The sequence below is a fragment of the Dermacentor andersoni genome, chromosome 10 (genome assembly GCF_023375885.2).
Source record: "Dermacentor andersoni chromosome 10, qqDerAnde1_hic_scaffold, whole genome shotgun sequence".
Lineage (NCBI taxonomy): Eukaryota > Metazoa > Arthropoda > Arachnida > Ixodida > Ixodidae > Dermacentor > Dermacentor andersoni.
In genome coordinates, this window is record NC_092823.1 from 133,224,197 (window position 1) to 133,245,207 (window position 21,011).

General features: G+C 44.7%; 1 protein-coding gene across 1 annotated transcript in view; it reads left to right on the forward strand.

Moving 5' to 3' along the window:
* Nucleotides 1-33: 33 nt before the first annotated feature.
* LOC126545092 (uncharacterized) overlaps nt 34-21,011 on the forward strand; it is a 44,202-nt gene continuing 23,224 nt past the window's right edge. Inside the window, exons 1-9 of the mRNA XM_050192796.3 lie at nt 34-344; nt 987-1,114; nt 2,116-2,202; nt 2,267-2,315; nt 5,787-7,633; nt 9,268-9,390; nt 11,641-11,668; nt 15,592-15,749; nt 17,580-17,678. Coding sequence (XP_050048753.1) covers nt 224-344; nt 987-1,114; nt 2,116-2,202; nt 2,267-2,315; nt 5,787-7,633; nt 9,268-9,390; nt 11,641-11,668; nt 15,592-15,749; nt 17,580-17,678 — 2,640 coding nt within the window. The 5' untranslated portion in view covers nt 34-223. The remainder of the gene's footprint in view (nt 345-986; nt 1,115-2,115; nt 2,203-2,266; nt 2,316-5,786; nt 7,634-9,267; nt 9,391-11,640; nt 11,669-15,591; nt 15,750-17,579; nt 17,679-21,011) is intronic.

Consider the following 21,011-nt stretch of genomic DNA (forward strand, 5'->3'; position numbering starts at 1 on the left):
TCTGCGGCAGCAGCCAGCCGGAGCCCCCTTTTTCGCGTACGAATTGTGTAAATGTGACGGATGACCTGACCGAAAACCTATGTTGCTTTCGTGTTGCTCGGCTAGATCGTCAACTCGAAAGCGCCGATCTCATTTCGCCGCGCACCGTAACGTCAGCTCCTTTTGACGGCGCTGCTGCCTCTACTAGCCTCCGTTCCTCCTGACGTGTACTACAACTCGGAGCATGGCGCTCGCCAGCGGTTTTCCTTGCGCTGTGCTCTGCATGGCTTTTCTATGTGAAATTCACTTCGTTAGAGCGCCAAGTCCACCGACACACATCTTATGTGCCGACAAAGACTGCCAAGGTGAGATATCGGTATGCTCTGTGACCTCGGGTTCTAAAATGCCGTGGTTTCTAAAGTGCTGACTGCCAGTTTGTCACACGAAAACATATTGCTGTTTCTGTTGTGCACTTCACTGTATCGGCCCATTCAGCTTATCTAATAGCGAGCCGGTAACCGAAGGAAACAAGCGGCCAGTGTCGTCTGGCGATCTAGAAAGCTTGTGACATAATTTGTGTCACCTAACTGATATCGCTGGGAATGTTCTCTCGTTGCTCCTCTTCGAACAATTGCACCGGCTGCTGATTTTTGGCTCGATGTGGTGGTGCTTAAATAAGGTCGCTTGTGTCAAACCGTCTTTAACTCGCTCGCTGTGTATTGCGTAATTTCTTGCGGTAAATCCGATTGCCCGTTCACGGCTGCATGCACAGCGGTATAAGCGCTGCAAAGCTTGGTAACTGACATAACTAGTCAACCTATCGTTTGCGCCAATTTTGATTTCTCATCGTGTCGACGAACTTGTCTTTCGAAACGCCTTCTTATACATTTTTGGACTTGATGCCTGTTCTTTATTTTGTTGTGGCCGAAATAATGAAACATGTATTGCAGCTTTACCTCAATATGTTTATATAGCATATAGCAGTAATTATGTGCTTCTTGTTGCAGGAAAACTAGGTGAAGGAGTCACGTTACAGGCCTATGCGCCTATCGTAGAGGAGTTCATCAATTTTGGCAAGAATGAGAAGGTCACAGTCTTCGGCAGAACAGAGAAGAGCGACGTTCTGCACGTTCAGGTACCCGCTGCTCTCGCCTCCAGCTACCACCAAAAATTCAGCGTGTCAGTGCCAGTCTTCCGCATGGTCTTTGACTGGGAGTGGCAATTGCATGCCTTTACATGCACTTCATGCGACACACTGAGTGTCCAGACTGCGAGCTGTGCCATGTGCATGGATATAAAGCATGTGCAGTGTGATTTCCATCAATACATGCATGGAAAATCAACGGAGGTTGACTGATGTTCTTGCTTGTCTTGACAGCCAAGCGTTGTCAGAGGGCCTTCGGCATGATAATATCTAGTATTCGGGCCATCCTTCTTGTTTATTTAAAAAGAATTTGACGTAATAGTTCTGTGGAAACCCACAAGGTGGAGAGAAGTAATTAAGAAGTGAAGGTGGTTGTCCCGGGTTTGAGTTCCAGATCAGGACAAATGTTTCTTCAACTGCGATGCTTTTCTTTCAAGGAACCCATATGGGTTTCCCTCGTATCAATTGCTACAATTAGGTGGATGTCTCACTTTCCCTTAATTAATTACTTCTCTCCACCTTGCGGGTTTCCGCAGAACTATTATGTTAAGCTCTTGCCTTTGCTTCGAGTTGTTGACAAATTTGACTTCGCCCTGCCATCTGCTAGCTGTCTGGTTATCTCAAATGGTAGAGTGGCTGCCACGGAAAGGCAGTGGTCCCGGGTTCGAGTCCTGGACCAAGACAAATTTTTCTTCAACTCTGAGGCTTTCTTTCGAGGAACCTGTATCGGTTTCCTTTGTAGCAATTGCTGCATTTGTGGGGATGTCTCATTTTCCCTTAATTTAAAAGGAATGTGTCTTAACTCTAGGCTATTAGTTATACAGTTTGCTTCATTCCTCTGTTGCCATCATTGGTGATCTTGTTCCTCATTCATTATCATTATTCACCCAGTGCAGAGCCGACCTGTGTGCCTTTGTTATTAAACTTTTCTCTCTCTCTTGCCTACTTCAACATATTAGTGTCGGCTCGTCACTCTATATAACATTTTATAGGTTGGGAAAAAGCGTGGCTACGCTCCAGAAAATGTTATCAAGATTGAAAAGATGTTTGTAGCCAAAGAGAAACTTGTTGAAGTTGAGGTAAGCACATTGCATGGCACAGTAAAAATAGATTCTTATTAAGAGCCTTTTGTTTGATTTTTAGGTTCTGTCCATCCAGCCTTTCAAGGCAGTTTCAGAGGAAGCAACACAAGGTAACCTCTACCATTTTGGTTTTTATAGTCAATGCTCCAAAGCCAAATCTAACAGGCACATATTGCTTCATGAACTTGTAGTATACCAGTGCTACATGGGTACTTTTTATTGCGATTGAGCCCTATCAAGATTGAATTTTTCTATTGTGATTGATGATAATTGCTGCTGCACGGTCCAAATGTGGGTCAAGTTGAGTGAGCTTTAGTGCACCAGGTATTGCTAAGTGGTTCGAAAGCACTTGGCAAATTTGCCTAGTATGCAGTAAAATTTGTTGTGCAGATTTTTTAGTGCGAGCTTCAACCACAATGTAGGGATTGCACTTGACAGGATCCAGATAAAGCAAAGTTGTGATCTAAAGTGCCAGTGTGGCAGCACTTCATCTGGATCAGGCTTGATTACAGTTGCAAGTTTCTCTGTGATACTGGTATTAAGTGTATAAGGAAACAGGAAATGATGACCATTGCTTGTGTCGTAGCTGATACAGGTGCCATTTTTACTACCCAATGTTTTTTTACCAAAGCAGGCACGATTGGCACAAGTATTGTAGACAAGGTCTGTGTCAATAGGACCCACAAAAAGGGTTAATCTATACCATTCAAGAAGCTTCCTTGTTGTGGCTTCCCTCATTTATTTTAATTTTATTATGTACCAAATAGAAGCACGTATGGGCATGTTTTATACCTTTTGTGTTTGTGGGGCCTCTGCAAATCTGTATGCAATGCGGTCCTGAACATGCAAACCAAATATTGTTCTCTGGCATGCAGCTGGTAGCCCACAGTCGCATAACACATTGCTCGATCTCCTGCAGCTGTCAAGGGCCACTCTATATTGTCACAGTCTATGACATATACACAAGTCACACGTGGCACTTTCAATTGTGATTAGGCCCGATTGGAACCAATTTTCTCGACAGCACCTGCCGTGGTTACCTAGTGGCTATGGTGTTGGGCTACTAAGCCCGAGCAACAAAATCCCAATAAAGAAAGGCGTCAGGCAGGGAGATACGATCTCTCCGATGCTATTCACAGCGTGTTTACAGGAGATATTCAGAGACCTGGATTGGGAAGAATTGGGGATAAGAGTTAATGCAGAATACCCTAGTAACTTGCGATTCGCTGATGATATTGCCTTGCTTAGTAACTCAGCAGACCAACTGCAATGCATGCTCACTGATCTGGAGAGGCAAAGCCGAAGGGTGGGTTTAAAAATTAATCTGCAGAAAACTAAAGTAATGTTTAACAGTCTCTGAAGGGAGCAGCAGTTTACAATAGGTAGTGAGGCACTGGAAGTGGTAAGGGAATACATCTACTTAGGACAGGTAGTGACTGCGGATCCGGATCATGAGACTGAAATAATCAGAAGAATAAGAATGGGCGGGGGTGCGTTTGGCAGGCATTCTCAGATCATGAACAGCAGGTTGCCATTATCCCTCAAGAGAAAAGTTTATAACAGCTGTGTCTTACCAGTACTCACGTACGGGGCAGAAACCTGGAGGCTTACGAAAAGGGTTCTACTTAAATTGAGGACGACGCAACGAGCTATGGAAAGAAGAATGATAGGTATAACGTTAAGGGATAAGAAAAGAGCAGATTGGGTGAGGGAACAAACGCGAGTTAATGATATCTTAGTTGAAATCAAGAAAAAGAAATGGGCATGGGCAGGACACGTAATGAGGAGGGAAGATAACCGATGGTCATTAAGAGTTATGGAATGGATTCCAAGGGAAGGAAAGCGTAGCAGAGGGCGGCAGAAAGTTAGGTGGGCGGATGAGATTAAGAAGTTTGCAGGGACAACATGGCCACAATTAGTACATGACCGGGGTAGTTGGAGAAGTATGGGAGAGGCCTTTGCCCTGCAGTGGGCATAACCAGGCTGATGATGATAATGATGATGCTAAGCCCGAGGTCACAGGGTTGAATCCCGGCCACGGCAGCCGCATTTTTAGGAGGACAAAATGTGAAAACACCCGTGTACTTAGATTTGGGTGCACGCTAAAGAACCCCAGGTGGTCTAAATTTCCGGAGTCCTCCTCTATGGCGTGCCTCATTATCAGATGATGGTTTTGGCACGTCATCATCATCAGCCTATCTTATGCCCACTGCAGGATGAAGGCCTTTCCCTGCGATCTCCAATTACCCCTGTCCTGCGCCAACCGATTCCAACCAGCACCCATGAATTTCCTAATTTCATTGCTCAACCTAGTCTTCTGCCATCCTGGACTGTGTTTTCCTTCTCTTGGTACCCATTCTGTAACCCTAATGGTCCAACGGTTAACGAACCTGTGCATTACATGACCTACCCAGCTCCAGTTTTTTCCCTTAATGTCAATTTGAATATCGGCTATACCTGTTTGCTCTCTGATCCAAACCGCTCTCTTTCTGTCTCTTAATGTTATGCCTAGCATTCTTCGTTCCATCGCTCTTTGTGTGGTTCTTATCTTGGTCTCAAGCCTCTTTGTCAATATCCAAGTCTCTGCCCCATATGTGAGCACTGGTAATATGCACTGATTGTACACCTTCCTTTGCAATGATAATGGTAAGCTTCCAGTCAGGAGCTGACAATGTCTGCCGTATGTGATCCAACCCATTTTTATTCTTCTATGAATTTCCTTCTCATGATCAGGGGTCCCTGTGATTAGTTGACCTAGGTAAACATACTCCTTCAAAGACTAGAGGCTGACTGGCGATCCTGAACTCTTGTTCCCTTGCCCGGCTATTCAGCATTATCTTTGTCTTCTGCATGTTAATCTTTGACCCCAATCTTACACTCTCTCTGTTAAGGCACTCAATCATTTGTTGTAACTCCTCTGCAGTGTTGCTGAATAGAACAATGTCATCGGCAAACCGAAGTAAAACCCCATAATTTAATTTTAATTTCGTGACAGGGATTGGGTCTCTTCGCAGCTTGTGCTAGTGAGCTAATCTTGATTGGGAAATTTGATGCCAGTAGAGCTCAATCACAATCAAAAGTGACCTTGTGGCACCTGTAATAGACCGCATGACAGACGATATGCACCAGCCATTGGGCAGTTGTTCATGTCCATGAGTTAATCCTGAGCGAAAGCTTCCACGTGTATGCATGCCCCTCTAACCTTTTAGTAAATGTGGTAGTGGCGTTTGTTAAGACATCTTCCCCATCGTATCACCTGTCGGGGCCACCCTTGTCAGGCGCTAACCTTGGAGGATTACCATAAGTGCACTGCTGAAAGGAGGAATAGACATTGCAAGTTGCTGTAGGCATTTGAGAGGAAGTGTGTTGACGGGCAGTGGATAAAGTAACCATTGTGCTCCACATATATGTCATTAGGTTCTTCTCAACAATGTCTTTAAGAATTGAATGAATATTGCAAAGTATTGCACTCTCCTCAGTGCACTCTCTGGTTTGAAGAAGAGATGTTGCAGGGCCTCCTTAAGTGCTTTATAACCTGTCTCACAGGTTTTCGCTACTGCTGTAAATACTTTTGCTTGCAGCCACAGAATTGCCCACAGAGCCTGTGCCCACAGAGGCAACGCCAAGCCCAGCAGTTGTGAAGAAATGCAAGATATACGGCACTGTTATGAGTGGTTCTATATGCGATGACGAGGAAGCCATTGAACTGAATGACGAGATCGATGCCAAGACCCAGCTGAAGAACACTGTCGATGATCTAGCAACATCTTCACTTGACAGCTGGTCGTCCTCATTTATGACAGATGTAAAGGTCGATTTGTCACATGAAGCAGACAGTAATAAAGCTTCAGAAGAGCCTGTGACAGCCAGTGCAACACAGCTACCGGCTTTGAACCACACACAAGTAAACGATGCAGATCCTGAGAAAGAAAAGGCAACCTCTAGTGAGCAGCCATTGAGCATGTCGTTGGAGACGGTGAAAGATGCACCTGATGAAGTATCTGTTGAGGAAGAAGGTGAAGGTGAGCAAGATGGTGCAGAAGAAAAGCCAATCCCTGGTGAAGTTGATGAGGAAGCAGATGAATCACTTTCTGAGGAGAACCACACAATAGAGAATGACACGGCACCTACTGGAGCAGTTTTGTCCTTGGCACCCTCTGAAATGGCCCTCAGTGCAACTTCTTCAGATACGGCTGTGTTGTCTGACCTGGCTACACCATCACTGCCTGTTCAGCAGCCTGACTCTGCTACCACTGAGCAACTTCTGTCCTCAGCAGCACTTCAACAGTCATCCATGCCAGCCAGTGAATTTTCACTACTTTCAGAAACAGATCTGAGTGCAAGCTTAGTTGACAAATCTGCAGTAGTAGACAGCTCGGATGTGCCTTCAGGTGATCCTAAGCAGTCTAGCCTGCTAACATCTTCGCAGGACATTTATTCATCACAGTTGCACGAGCAGCCTTCTTCATTGGCAACTGCAACTTCACTACCTGTGGAAACGGGGCTTGGCACGAGTTCCATTGAAGAACCTGCTGCGACTCCGAGCTCAATTGCTCCACTGTTCGACCAGCTGCACACAAAACCAGCTACGTCTGAAGACGTTGTTACCTCTTCATCACTTCTGTCAGAGCAGTTTGCTCCCGTTACTGCTCCATCATCCACACCTCAGGAGGCAGAGCCTCTTGAAAGCTCTACTCAAAAACTAGGTTCATCAGATGCAACTGTGCCATTGGGAGAACTGCATCTGACGGAGCAGACTTCCTCTGTTGACAGTCCCTCAATAATATTGTCTTCCGAATCCAATGAAACCTCTATTTTTGCACTTCCAGCTCTGCAATCAATAGAGACAGGTCAGAGTTCAAGCTCTGTTGCTGAACCTGCACCATCAGAATTGCCCTTGCCGTCACAGGAACAACAGATGCAGGATTCTTCATCCACTGAGCCCCTTTTATCGCAGCTGTCAGCACCGCCTGAACACGTTAGTGTTGGAACAACAGCACTGTCTCCTTCAAATGAGGACTCGGAGGGGAGCTCATTCGTTGAACCTGTGGAGTCCATCCTGGCTACAGTGTCACTGGAGCAGCATCATGCAGACCTGACTACCCCTGAAAACCTTCTTGCGACAACTCCGTTGACTCCAGAGTCCGAGCAGTCTTCCGCAGAAAGTGCGGCTTTCCTGATGTCTTCAGCCTCGCCCCCGTCAGAACCTAGCATTGAGGTGGAGCTGGGATCCTCTGTGACTTCACAAGTGGAGAGCGTGCCTCCGGAACCCACAGCTGAGGCTCTGGTGTCTCCCTCCTTGCTGCCAGCAGATGGGCTGGCCACATCACCAGTGCCAGCCAAGACTGAGTCGAGCCAAGAGCAGCCGACTGGTGGTGCCATGGACTGGGGCGTGATCGAGGAGTACATCTGGCAGATGCTAGCTCTGGTGAGTCACTCACAATACAAGGCACCCGCAGTGGCAGCTACTTAGGGGCTACGGTGGTCTGCTGCTGAGCACAAGATCGCAGCTTCAATTCTTGGGTGCAGTAGCCACTTTACGATGGTAGTGGAACGCAAAAGCGCATGAGCACTGTGCTTAGGGTGCATTTTAGAGAACCCGTGGTTGTCAAAATTAATCTCGAGTCCTCCACAATGGTGTCACTCTTAATACACTGTGCAGTTTTGGGATGCTAAACCACACAATCTAAAATATACCAGGGCACAAGTAGCGAAAGGTGGAAATGCATTACATATTATTGAGCTGGAGCAATGGGAATTCTGGCGCTGATAAATGTAGCTTCAGCGCAGCTGCATGACATCACAGGTGTTGTAGGTGATTAGTAGCACCTTGAGTCCCTCATATACTGTGATTGTGGATTCTGTTGCATGCCAGCATTATATTACAGTTGATATGGCTGCTGTCCTGTTGTCATGGTGGTTACAGCAAATTATGCTTGAATTTCATGCAACAAGATGCTGCCTGTAATTTGCACCCACACCCTATTTCTATGCTTTTATTTATTTATTTATTTATTTATTATTTGTTTGTTTGTTTTGCAATGAGACATCATGTGGTTATTGATGCCAATGGGGAGTTTACATCCTCAAGTGTTTCTTGTTACTTTATTTGAACATGTTTTAAGTGAACCATAGAATGATGCTACTTTGTGGTGCCACCTAGCATTGCAACTGTTTCCACTGCTGACTGAGGTTTCTGCTCTGATGCAATGCTGCTTGAAATAGCTAGACAGGCTGAGAAACAGTGTATAAATAAAAGGTGACATGGGAGGAAACAGTGACTGCCTTTGGAAATGGGACACAAATAGTTGATGGAGAGAAAATTCAATGAAATCTTGCCAATGTTTCAACTTTCTTGTGTGCCAAACTGTTGCTGTGTCTGTGAGATTTGTTTGTTCACATTAGGTAAGCAGCAAATGTGTTCATGCTTGCACAATAGATTGTCTTCTTGTTTGATCATTAGAGGGTGCACAGCCATGCTAGAGCAGTTTTGAAACGTGCCTGTTTGCCCACTGAATTGCCATAAGCCATTGATTGATTGATTGATTGATTCATGCATTCATTCATTCATTCATTCATAATGTACTGCAGCCACATTGGACAAAGTAGGTGAGATTTTATGCACTTGTTATGCAAGTTGCAATCAAACTGGGAAGTACACTAAAAATATTGCAGCAATACATTGAAGAAGCACGAGTATTGCTTGAAATACTAGTAGGCAATTCATATTTTACTGTAAAAAGCAATCTGAGCACCTTCAAATGTGCTAAAAATGTGAAGAAACAAGCACAGCCAGATGTGCACTTGTACAAAATGAACATGTACATAGCAGCAACACCAAAACGCAGCAGGAAATAAGCAACTCTGCAACTAACAGCAGCCACCAACAATGTTTCAGTACATATGCTCTCACAAAATGCAAAATGAAAACTGCAGAGACAAACTATTGTTAGGAATGTGTAATATGAGGCATGTTCGAAGTGTGCTGTAGTTTAACACTCCGTATTTGCAGGCTCTGTGCACAACCTTATGATTTGTGCTTGTTGATGTCTGGTGTTTCAGTTCCCCGAGCCTTTGCGGGAAGCTCTGGCCAGGCCTGTATTGCCGTCTTCATCGCCACTGCTGCTGGCCTGCTGTGCCCTGCTGGTTACTAGCCTGGCAATCAGCCTGCGTGCTGCTTGGCTGGTGAGCCTTGTTGCAACTTTTTTAAAGTGATGGCTTTCTTTAGCTACTTTCCTGGGTTCTTGGGGTTGGCAGACTGAGATCTAACATGGTAAACAGTAACAAGAGGGATCAAAGGGAGAGTAATGACGGAAGGGCGAAGTGCAGATATGATGGAGGCATATGATTGGTTGGCAAAAGTGATGTCAACACATGGGAAGAGGAGAGAGGCAAAGATGGCTAGCGTCAAACCACATCCTCCCCACATAATAAATGTAGCAGAATAAGCAAAACAATATGACTAACTTGCACAGTCATCCTTGGTGGCTTCTGCTGGAATTGTATTAGCTTGTGTTGTTTTTGTTTAGACCAGAAAAGTTTGTAATATGTGAACTTGACAGTGATAGCCAAACAAGACAAACAGGTGACACAGACAGGCTCATACTTCCAAATAACTTATTGTTGCAGTATTTTAAAGTGCTAGGGATACAGCTGGGTGTGTGAGTTGGCCAAGGCATTTGTTATCCCAAAATGCCGTAGACTTCTAACAAAAGACCATGTATTGTGCCTCCCAGCAAGAACTCAGTCCTCTGGAATGAGTGAGAAGACTGAGAGGACCCCAGGGGCTCAATTGCTTGTTAGTTACAACCATATGACATTAAGCCAGAGAAAAAGCATAGGGGGAATTATTTTTCAGGTTTTAATAAAATGTAGAAATGGTAAGAAAAAGGGAAGTGGACAACCACCACTGTAGCTTAACTTGTAAAGTGCCGCACATGTATTGTAAAAGATGGGGATTCAGCTCCCACCTTCGGTGAGTTATCTTTTTGTCCTTTTCGTTCTTTTCCACTTTTCGTCTTTTTCTAATTGTTTCTGCATTTCATTTAAAGATAAATAATTTTGCTTGTGCCTTCTCTGGCTTATTTGTATGTTTTGTTTATATAGTTATTTGGAAGGTTGTTTCCGAGTGTAATTTGTAGTATCCCATTGCTCTGTGCATGTGCTCAGGGTGTAAGAAGTACTGTCTGTGTACTTCTCCAGACAAGCTAGGTTGGAAGGCGTGTATATTCTAAATCAGTGCGGCATTGGTTTAGTTGGTGAACATCAGAATTGAACATGTTACCATCCATAGAAGAGTCATAACAAAAAACATGACACTCTGTTGTCTGTCTTCTTCTGTGTTATGTCTGTTCACTGCCCAATGGGTTCAATTTTAGCTTGGGAGTGTGTGTATATGTGTGTAGTCTTGGATGTCTTCATCCACTTTGCTTGCACATCTTTCTGGTCTAAACACGCATCAGCTGTAGCAAAAAAAGTATTCTCTTGTTGCTGATTGGGGGTAGAGGAAGAGAGAAGCCTGCTGGGTGCCTAGTAACTAGTACTTCATGTGAGACTGGCACATTGACACCAGTTCGAAGTGCTGGAATGAGAAGAGGCAGAAGCCATATGACAGAGCGTCATTCCTCATTGACAGCATCTTGTGCACTTTATGGCCATGCCACTGGATTCAACATTTGAGAACATGCAAACATTGGCATGTGTCTGCTTCACAAGTTGGTTCACTAATAGTCGGGGCAAGGTAAAATAGTGCAAGGGTAGGTGAAAGATAAGTGAGCATAGTGTGTGGTTGTCTGAACTTATTTACCCCCATGCTTCATTGTTGTTTGGCCTTTCTTTACTTAAACACAACATAATCCTCAAATGTATTTCTTAAATGTATCTTTAAATGTCTTAAATAGTGTGTTTAAATAATTTTAACACCAGGGAAGAAACTCGAGTGAAGGCATGTGCGGTACCGAGCACCTTTATTTGGTCACATGCCCTGAGAACACCAGGCCAACGAAAAGCTTCCTCATTCCATCATGGCAGCAAACGTAGCTGCTCCTTTGGTACATGCCCCCAGGCGCACTCTGCAGAAGCAAATACTCCAAGGAAGAAGCTGACGCCACACTAGAATGTGCCACGTCAGTCTGGGATCCGTGTCACTAACTTTTAGTGCACTCTCTAGAAATAGTCCAGAATAATTCTGTTTCATACTCTGTTAATTATAACCAAACCGTGAGCACAACAAAACATGCGCATAACATAACTTTCCCAAGTCCGTAAGCCCTATGCATTGGCCCAGGGTTTAGGCCGCACGTGTTGTGGTTACTGCTGTGGGAAGCATTAAGATGCAGCATTTAATCAGATTATTGGTACTTGTATTTTTTTTAAGCTTTAATGCTGTTGATGCTGCTGAGATGTTTATAACTTTGGTCTTTATTTTTTTTTCAGCATCATCGAAAAGCATCATTGCTCGCAGGTAAGGATCCTATGTTTGATGCAATTCTGTGGAGGTGCTGCATGTTGTTGACAAGGTTGTCCAAGTACTTTCGGCAGCATGTCGACCTGATCACATGGTGGTGGTTTTAAGCAAAAAAACAACAAAAGACGAGTAATGAAGAAAGGCACATCAAAAGAGGACAAGTGCTGACTTATACCTGAATGTTCATTCTTTTTACACCACATTTATATATATGTGCACACCACAGTATCGCAGCATTAAAGAAATCTGCTTTTGCTCCATTATAGAACCACACTGCATTCATGGGTTTCACTGTCTTCTGTACACTGTCCTGTTTCACTGTCTTGTGTACACAAGTGCTCATTTGCCATAGCCAAGCGGCTCTGATATTCTGCTGGAGAGATCAAGGATGACAGTTCTAGTACTGGCCCCTATTTGGATCTCATCGTTGAGTGCGGGAGTTGGCTGACCCTGAGGGGGACTTAAATAAATGAAGGTTTATTTACATTATGTACAGGAATAGAACAAAGCAAAATAACAGTAAAGACGAAACTTGCCAAGGTTGAAGACTGGGCGTGTTGGTATAGCATATTATAACTGCCATATATTCTAATATGCTATACCAACCCGCCCAGTCTTCAACCTTGGCAAGGTGCGTGTTTCTCTTATGTGTGTGTCGTCCAAATGGTGCGCAATCGAGCCTCTAACAGTAAAGAGTCATTGTTAAAAATCGGGTGCTGGTCCCACGGCAAGAACAATGTCTCTCTCTTCCTGATGGTTCTCTGGCTCATAACCCCTTCAGTCTGTCAGGGTCACGTAATTTTCAGCCAATCGTCGAGCATGTGCAAGTGTCATATTCATCCATAGTATGGCCCGTGCAAGCCCCATCATATTCGGCCAATATTTTTATGGGCTCTATTCTCCAATGGCGGCCTCCGTTCGGCATTGCCTCCTTGCCTAGTAGGCGCTCAATTGGAGCGGACTAGTTGTCCTGAACAACATTCCAGTTCTGCGAGGGTCAGCGACCTCGAACCGTGCTGGCTTCCAGTTGCTATTTCGTGAAACATCATGCAGGAGGAGACAAAAGCTCCACACGCGGCATACAAGGGCGGGATAGCCAACCTGTCTGATGGGTCTGATAGCATGGTCGACGTGTGCCTGCGTGCCATAATTGGAATGCGACGGCGAGTGGTTGCGTTCGGAGAACTTCAGGGTGTCTACCAACCGGGAAAACCGGGAATTCTCAGGGATATTGAATAGTCTGGAGATACTCAGGGAATTTTTGCTTTTATCAGGAAAATTTGCTGCAATTTTATCGAAAGGGGACGAAGGTCGCGATAACGTTAGCTGGCTCGAGTAAAACAGAGAGGAATCGTAACGAATCGTCGTTGACGCCGTGTCGACGGCTGGAGGAGTTGCCATTGTACAGTCAACGACCGACTTCCGGACGTCCGAAGGCTTGGCGGCACCACCACGTATACCATAGGGTCAATGTATAAGAACGTCTGGAATTGCGGACGCAAGAGCCTTTCGCTGTCCGATTGTCCGGAATTTTTGCCGTGACCGCAGGTCCGAAGCGGCATTAGTAAAAGCCACCACTTTCGATTTTGAGTATCTGGCCGCCTCGAACCTGCGCTCTCACACAGATACGCTGGCAGCCGTAGCCATCACCGCAGCAACGCCAGGCGTAGCTGCTTCGGCGTTCGCTATTAAGTTTCTTGCCATTTGATGTCGTGTTTTTATTGAAAGGATTCGCCGCTGTCGGCAATGGCACCGACTCCGCCTTTCTGGTCCTGGCGACTGGCTTTGGAGCTCGGAAAGCACGGCGCGTTGCATAGTGCCGTGTCCCGAAAGTCAGCTTTGCCTCAATACAGAATTGTTACGCGGTGAAGCATAACAAGCGTAGGAAGGGGCTGTTGTCACGGGACACAGTACGTATTCCTTAATTATACATGCGTGCACCCGCCTTCTCCTGTCGCAGTACGAGCACCGATGTGCCTAATAAGGGTTCTGACAGTCCTTCAGAGCTTTTTCGGATGTGTCTGTGGTGATTTTGAGCCCTCAAGATCAGTAAAAGACATGCATTCATTTTTTTGTCATCCTCCCTTTTTCGAAATGCCCGGTTTTTCGGATGTTTTTGCGGCCCCTAGGGAGTGCCAAAAGTCGTATGTTGACTGTACAACTAACCAAGAGGATGCTTCAAATAGTCCGTGGGGCAAACGCGCGGCGAAAGGACAACGAGAACAGGAAGGACCTACACATTGAGGAATGAACGGGAAAGGAAACGTACTGCCACTTCTTTGAAGGAGCTTGAGCTAAAAAAAATAACATGATGGCTGACGTTGAGATGCAGGTGCCCATCATCCAAACCAAAATAAAATCTTTAAATCAGTGAAGTGCAACACTGAGGCATTGTGCGGGGGCTGAGAGTATGTCAGGACAGTTGAGGTTGACTTAATTACCAGCTGTTGAGAGAAAACTTATTTGTGACAAAGTTCGGGCCTCATACCAATGAGCTTGCTATCAGATGATAGAAATAGTTCATATTCGAAAATATTTCATTCAGTATGCATCTCCTTTTTATTCGTATTGGAGAATGCTCAACTCGATTTGCAGTGGGTTTTACCATTCTTTTCGAAGGTATTTTATTCACTGTGCAGTTTACTAACCCCTTCCTTCTGTTTTCCTTTTTGAATAAAGTAAGCGCTTAAAGACTATTCAAACTGGATTAAGTCTTTTTTTTTTAACATGCTTACTAGAGAGTGATAGCATTGGGCAACATGGTGTGAGCCCGTCTTGACATAAAACAGAGTTCTGTTTCACTCAGGGAATTTTGCAAAGGCACTCAGGTAAAACCTGGAAAGCTTGGGGAATTTGGAAATGTCAGCTTCGTAGACACCGTGAACTTGACCGATGCTAGTTAATTGTCCGTATCTCACATTCCACTGGCTACATCTGGAAGCATTACTGTCAGTGCAACACAGGGCTCTGTTAAAGGTTCTTGTGTGTGCTGAACTTCCAATGTCTTATGACCTTATGTCATATTAGTGGTTCTCGATTCCTTGTCTTGTAGCCAGTATTATGGCTTTCATATGTAGAAAAAGAAGGAATGTCAATTTCCACAATTTTATTTCGGCGAGACTGTGTGTGTGTATGTGTGTACATGAGAGCTGCTAAGAGAGGAGCCATAAAGCCCACCAAAGCTGATCCATAAGGCCCAGAAGCTGACCCATCGACAATGACAATGGAAGAATGATTATGCTGATAATGATGGGATGAAAATGGTAGGATGGTTCACACAACACATCATAATGGTGGGACAACAGTGTTCTCATGATGCAAATCTGGGATGAAATCTTGGCTTGGAAAAGTGGGGATTTCCACACATTTCTTCCATGATGATGTGCTCATTAGAATACCTTTATCACACATTATGTGCAAGTCACAATGGTAGTCAACAAAACTCGCAGCCATAGAGCTTTCTACAAAAATTACTTGAGGGACTGTGCTCATTCAGCTGCCATGGGAATGATGGGTGGTACTGCATGGATTTGTCTAGATTTCATGCATGTGTTTTGAGGCATTCTTATGGCATTAGTTATTGTGCTTTACCTTTCTAAATTGACAAGCAATCATATTTTTCTAAACATGGAAAAGCAATAAGTGTTGGTGCACATGCGTAATCATCAGAATTGTTGCATTCATAGTGCAATGTCTTGTTAAAATGGCCAAGTGGCACAATTGCAAAGTTGTTTGAAGCCAGAAGGACTGATGTGCAAATAAGTGAGTATAACCCACTCCATGCTGACTGAACTGCCATATACTTGCAGATTTCTTAGACACTACCACCACCAGAGTTCACTCTGGCAATTTTTGGGGGAAGCTCATGGCTACAGTTAAGAGTGTGGAATAAACAAGCTTATCAACTCTGGTCCATACAGGCAACATGTCCATACTGGAGCAGCGGCTTTTCACCCTGGAGACCGAGCGGCAGGTACTGTCGGAGCAGCTGGTACAGGCCAAGGCACAAGCGGATCGGGGAGGTCGTACTCTGTCCCAACACGAACATGAGCTCGACACGCTCCGCGAGGAAGTCCAGGTGAGGCAGCCGGTCCTGCGTCACTTGCATATCACAGCTTGGGTAGTGTGGTGCAGAGCAGAGCACTGGTAAACTGATGCAAGTAAATGTTTCATAGTTTTATCATTGCTAGCCACTCTGAATTCATTTTGTTACAACAAACTTTACCTTTATTACTCATTAAAGCATGCATGCAGCTTGCTTTGCTTGTCTGCAGACAAGCAGCGACATTGCAGTGGATTGAAACCATGGCCTTCGAGGTTATGGCGTGGCATGCTGTTGCAACAGCAGTACTCGTCTATCTCAGAAGTCATGTGAAATGTGATACACACTCTGATTTTATCACTGTGTTATGAAGTTCGACATGGAATAATTCACGTACAGTGAAACCTCGTTAAACCGTAGTCGGCCGGAGCTCAGAAAAAGTACGTACTAAACGGTACTACTGTTTAACCGAAACAGCATGAGATCGCCCACTTACCTGTCGAAAACGGAACTCAGAGAGAGTGGGATGAAAGGGGAAAAAAACATGCAGTATTTATTCACTTCGCGCGACATAAATGTTATTTTCGTTTGATGCCGCGGCGGCCTAGCACGACGACAGCAGCCTCAAACTTACTGAAGCTGCGTGCCAGCTTCTCAGCCAGCCCCCTCCTCTCGGCAAACACTCGCACGGCAGTCCTCGTTGGCGTTACGTATTCTCCGTGCACGCGCGCAGTAGTGCTGCATAAGTCCCGGGGCACCTTTTTCATTGTCAGGTGCCGGAGTTCGGAAACTTTTCGTTTGGAATAGTTACGTTATCGTGCCCCTGTTCTCGTTGCGACGATTGCATTCATGAGGCTGACGTAGCGCGCAGCTTATGCCACTGTCGGGCGTGAATCGCCCGTGCTGTCGCTTTCCGTGTCGTCCTCATCACTGTCGCTAGTCGACACTTCGGCAACAACAGAGGCAACGATGGCGAAAAGTCGAACCTCGTAGCCGACATCTCTTCGCGGTCGCAGCAGCGCTGCCGAGCAACTTCGCATTCCAAATGCCCCACACTGTAGTCAACAGCAGATCCATGTCGCGGGCCAACGCCGACTTCTTCGTGTCACGTTCGATAGCACGGACGATGTCTAATTTTTCTTCTATGCTGAGCACCCGGCGTCTTTTTTATCCGAGCTTCGGCATGACATGAGTCCTCGCTTGCACGACGCCACAACACTCCATACGCTCTCTGGCACGGCGTCGAAATGATGTTGATGTTGATGCGGCTTCACGTGCAAACGCACAGGGCGCTTGGAGGCCGTTGTACCGATCTCTGAGGCTCGTTGTTCTGCTGGGCCGCCCGATGGAGACGACGCACCGCCGTGTTTGCGCGACGAAAAGTGGAAACGCTACGTTTTAACCGATGCGTACGCAATAAGCTGGTACGGTTTATGCGGATACAAAATACATTATGTTCAACGGCCGCTGAGTCGGGGAATTGACTTTGCTACTTTTAAACCGAAACTACTGTTTAAGCGGGTACGGTTTAATGAGGTTTTACTGTATAGTGATTGCATATCACCTCCTGACCTGTTTTACTACCAATTAAAAGTCATGGGGCTAACACACAGCCATTCTTATATTTGTGTTTCTCTCCTGTTCTATTGGTTTCCATTACATTGATGGACTTACGTTGGTTGTGTTGACTCTTGCGCCAGAGATTCACTGCCTGCTCACTATGGGAGATTGATGCTTCCAACTCATTGTAGGGCTATGCAGTGCATATATATGTGGGTGAGCTGCATTATACTGTTGAGAAGGTGCCCAGAGTGCATCTCTGGTTAAGTAGTCATGTGACCTCTGCTTCCCTTGTGGCTCTTGCAGAACCAAGAAGAGGAGTTAGAGCAGCTTCGCATTCGCGTGTCTGAACAGACACAGAAGCTGGAGGCCAGCCAAGTTGCCCTGGCTGTGGCTCAGAAGACGGTGAGTTCACGTACACGCTGCCCTCCCTTTTCTTTCACTGGTAAAGGTTAGGGGCCCTATGCAGTAGTGGAATATATCTTGCTTTAAACGGGCATGGGATACTCGTGGGCAACTTTCTGTGTCATTTGAGGTGTGCCCTGCCAGTGGCTAGGGTGGAGGCAAGCTTTGGTTCTAACCAAGCTCAGTTGCCTGGTAAACACGCTCCCCATGACGGCGTACACTGAAACGTTATTTATTGGCAAAAACAATAAGAACTAAACACTTCGAGGAGCATTGCCTGCTCCATAAATGATTGCAAGGAAGGGCCTCATCTTGTGGTCGGGCAGCGAGCTCACTTGCGGGAAGGTCAGGTAATCCAGGTCACACTAGGTTAATTGAGGCCAGGGAACACATCTATCTCCCTCAGGTATACTCTTTTATATCTTAATTGCTATCCTTCTGCAAGAGAGCCATTCAACTTGTTGAGGCATGAATACCCATTTCTTTTCACGTATCTCTCGTGGAAGTGCACATCACAGTGATGACAGGAGGTAGATAAAGAGACAAACAATTACAAAAAGCAGAGAGGTTGACCAAGGCCACACCCGGTGTGCGACCCTACACTTGAGGAAGGAAAAATAGGGAAGTAGATAAGAAAAATGGAAAGATACAAGAAAGAGGTAGTTACTTTTGTAAGCGCGCTCGCAGTGTAATGTTTGCTGACAGTAACAGGCATCTGTACAGTTTATACCTTGTTCATTCAAGAGCATTCTTGATCCCAGTTGTTCTGCAGACCAATGTTGAGTGCAGTATGCCCATGTCGTGTTGCACTGCAACCAACAATGGAAAAGAAAGTTGGATGTAATGTTAACATTGAGACAGTGACGGTGCAGCACAAATTAGAGAAATAAGTCAAGTTCATGATATGTTATGCGAAATTAAAAGGTAGAATTGGAGTTCAAAAAATCATGTATCGAGTGGAGGGAATGACTGGTGGTCAACTTAATAATGTGTGCCTAGAGAATGAAAATGCACTGGAGGGTGGCACTGAAATATATGATAAAGTAGAATTACGTTAATTCGATCCTGACGAGACCGATGAAACTTGTCGAATTATGTGGCGAGTTGAATTATACAAATGTCAGAAAAAAGTTGATAACATTCTGTTAAAGGGGCACTAAATTTAAATAGTAAGTCAAGCTAAAGTGATAGAGTAATGCTTGAGAATCTCTAAAGCGTCAATGTTATTGCTGTCAGAGCCTCAGTGATTGATAAATTGAAGTAAATGCAGGACACGGTTAGAGACTCCCCCAGGACATTCAAGCACTTGTCTGATGACGAAGGCACTCCTCGTTTAAATTCTGTCACTAGTACTCTACCACTTGTTATAAAAACATCTTTGTATTGCATTATAAGACGGAAACAAATGCTACTTGTCCACTCTATTTCATTTCTAGAATAAACACATTGGCATTACCCTTGACAATACAACACAGGTGGTCGAAAGGTTTTGTTTTAGCTCAACTGCACTTTCATGCTTCAGTAGTTTCGCTATCACTTAGTACTGTGCTGGTATGGCTGTCTCGCGAAATTTGCACATACTGCAAGTAGCAGAGAATTCTACTTCCATGGGATCTTGAGCATGCCCGAACGGTCCAAACCACTTGACCAAGAGCAGCTGCAGTGGTGAATCCGCCACTCTGTCTTGGCTCGGTTTCTCCACAGCTGCGTATTTGAATTTTGGGCAAAAAATCGTACCACCGTCTGTTTGACGCAGTTTTATTCACCGAAAGCAACAAAGGGCGGTGATAGCATATGCAACAGTCAGGTGGCGGGAGATTTGAATTACGATAAAGGTATACAATCCCTTCAGGTGCAATTTTCTCATAAACTAAATCTTTTCTTGGCACGAAAGAAGCGTTATGAAGTTCATGGAATGGTATTTAAACAGTCCACATCAGCTTATTTGCGTTTAATGTCGCAAATTCACTTGGCAGTTTTTGCCTTTAACATTAGCTTCACCGCAATACTAACAATATGCGGTGAAGCATACCGAGCGGGGAACGGTGGCGTTGTTTATACATAACGTGTTCTATAATTTATACATGCACCATCTCCAGTCACAGTACGAGCACCGAGGCACCCAATAAGTTTACTGGTAGTCTTTCAGATTTTTCTATAGACCTCCATTCTTCTGTTGGCTTTATAGATCCCCTCAACTTTTTGTGTGTTTTTTTATCGTACTGCCTTCCTTTTTGCTGTCTTTCCCAAAACAGCGATGGATTCGCTGTTTCACTCTCCTGTTCTCGGTGCATGGCACATGCATGCTTGTATCAAAATAAGGAACGCGTACTAGGCCCAGTTGACAGTCTCCTATACGGGACACGCATGGTGGGCAAAATATGGGCCGAAATTGCCACAGCAATTTCAGAAACAGCTGCGAATGGCTGCCAGTATGCTTATTAGGCATTTTGTTCTTGTACTATTGGTACGCTTCGCAGCATCAACTTGTATGTTCACCGCATAAAACGGCTGTATTGCAGCGAAGCAAACCAGTCAAGTTCGAAATAATTTGGCGAAGGCCAATATTGAGGTCGAAATAATTCAAGTTTACGCCTATATACATGTATGGGCACTGGCCAAGACCTTCATGCAGGATCGAATTAACCGAAAAATCGAATCTATGGACCTCTATTATAAAATCTTCTGGCATATGTTGAGCTCAGCTTATGCAGGGCTGAGGTATGTGCTATGCCTAATTAACTTCACTGCAGGCCCTTCCTGTAGAAGAGGTAATTAGGCTAATGTTGATCATTGTGTTGCAGCTTTGCTTGCCTGCTCTGAGAATTGAAGGAAGCTGTTCAATGAATCATAGAAAACTGTATAACATAGAAAAAATTATGCATGGATATTCGGACAGATAGCCTAAGTGGCTAGTAACCGGTCTAGTACAAACAATGAGAATCAATAATGGAAAAACTGTTACTAGCAATAAATACAATTACTATATGTTACTGATCATACCTCACAGTCATACCTCATTGCAGTGGACTTTGATTAATTTCACGAGACCTACATACAAAATTGATTTAATTATCCTGCTAGTCAAATTAAACAAGATGCAGTAAGAATGCCAGAAAACACCGCTGATTCATTTGGTGTTATTTTCCCGATTCTCGCACATCCCTGAATCAAATGCACGTACACTTTCTATGCATACAGATTAGAAAATTAATGTAAAAATGACATTAAAGCTTGTAAGCAAAGTAGAAATTGTAATGTGCACCCAATTTTGCAGCAAGAGGAATAGTCTAAACATGTGTCGCACAATGGCGGCCAGTTTCTTAAAGTCAG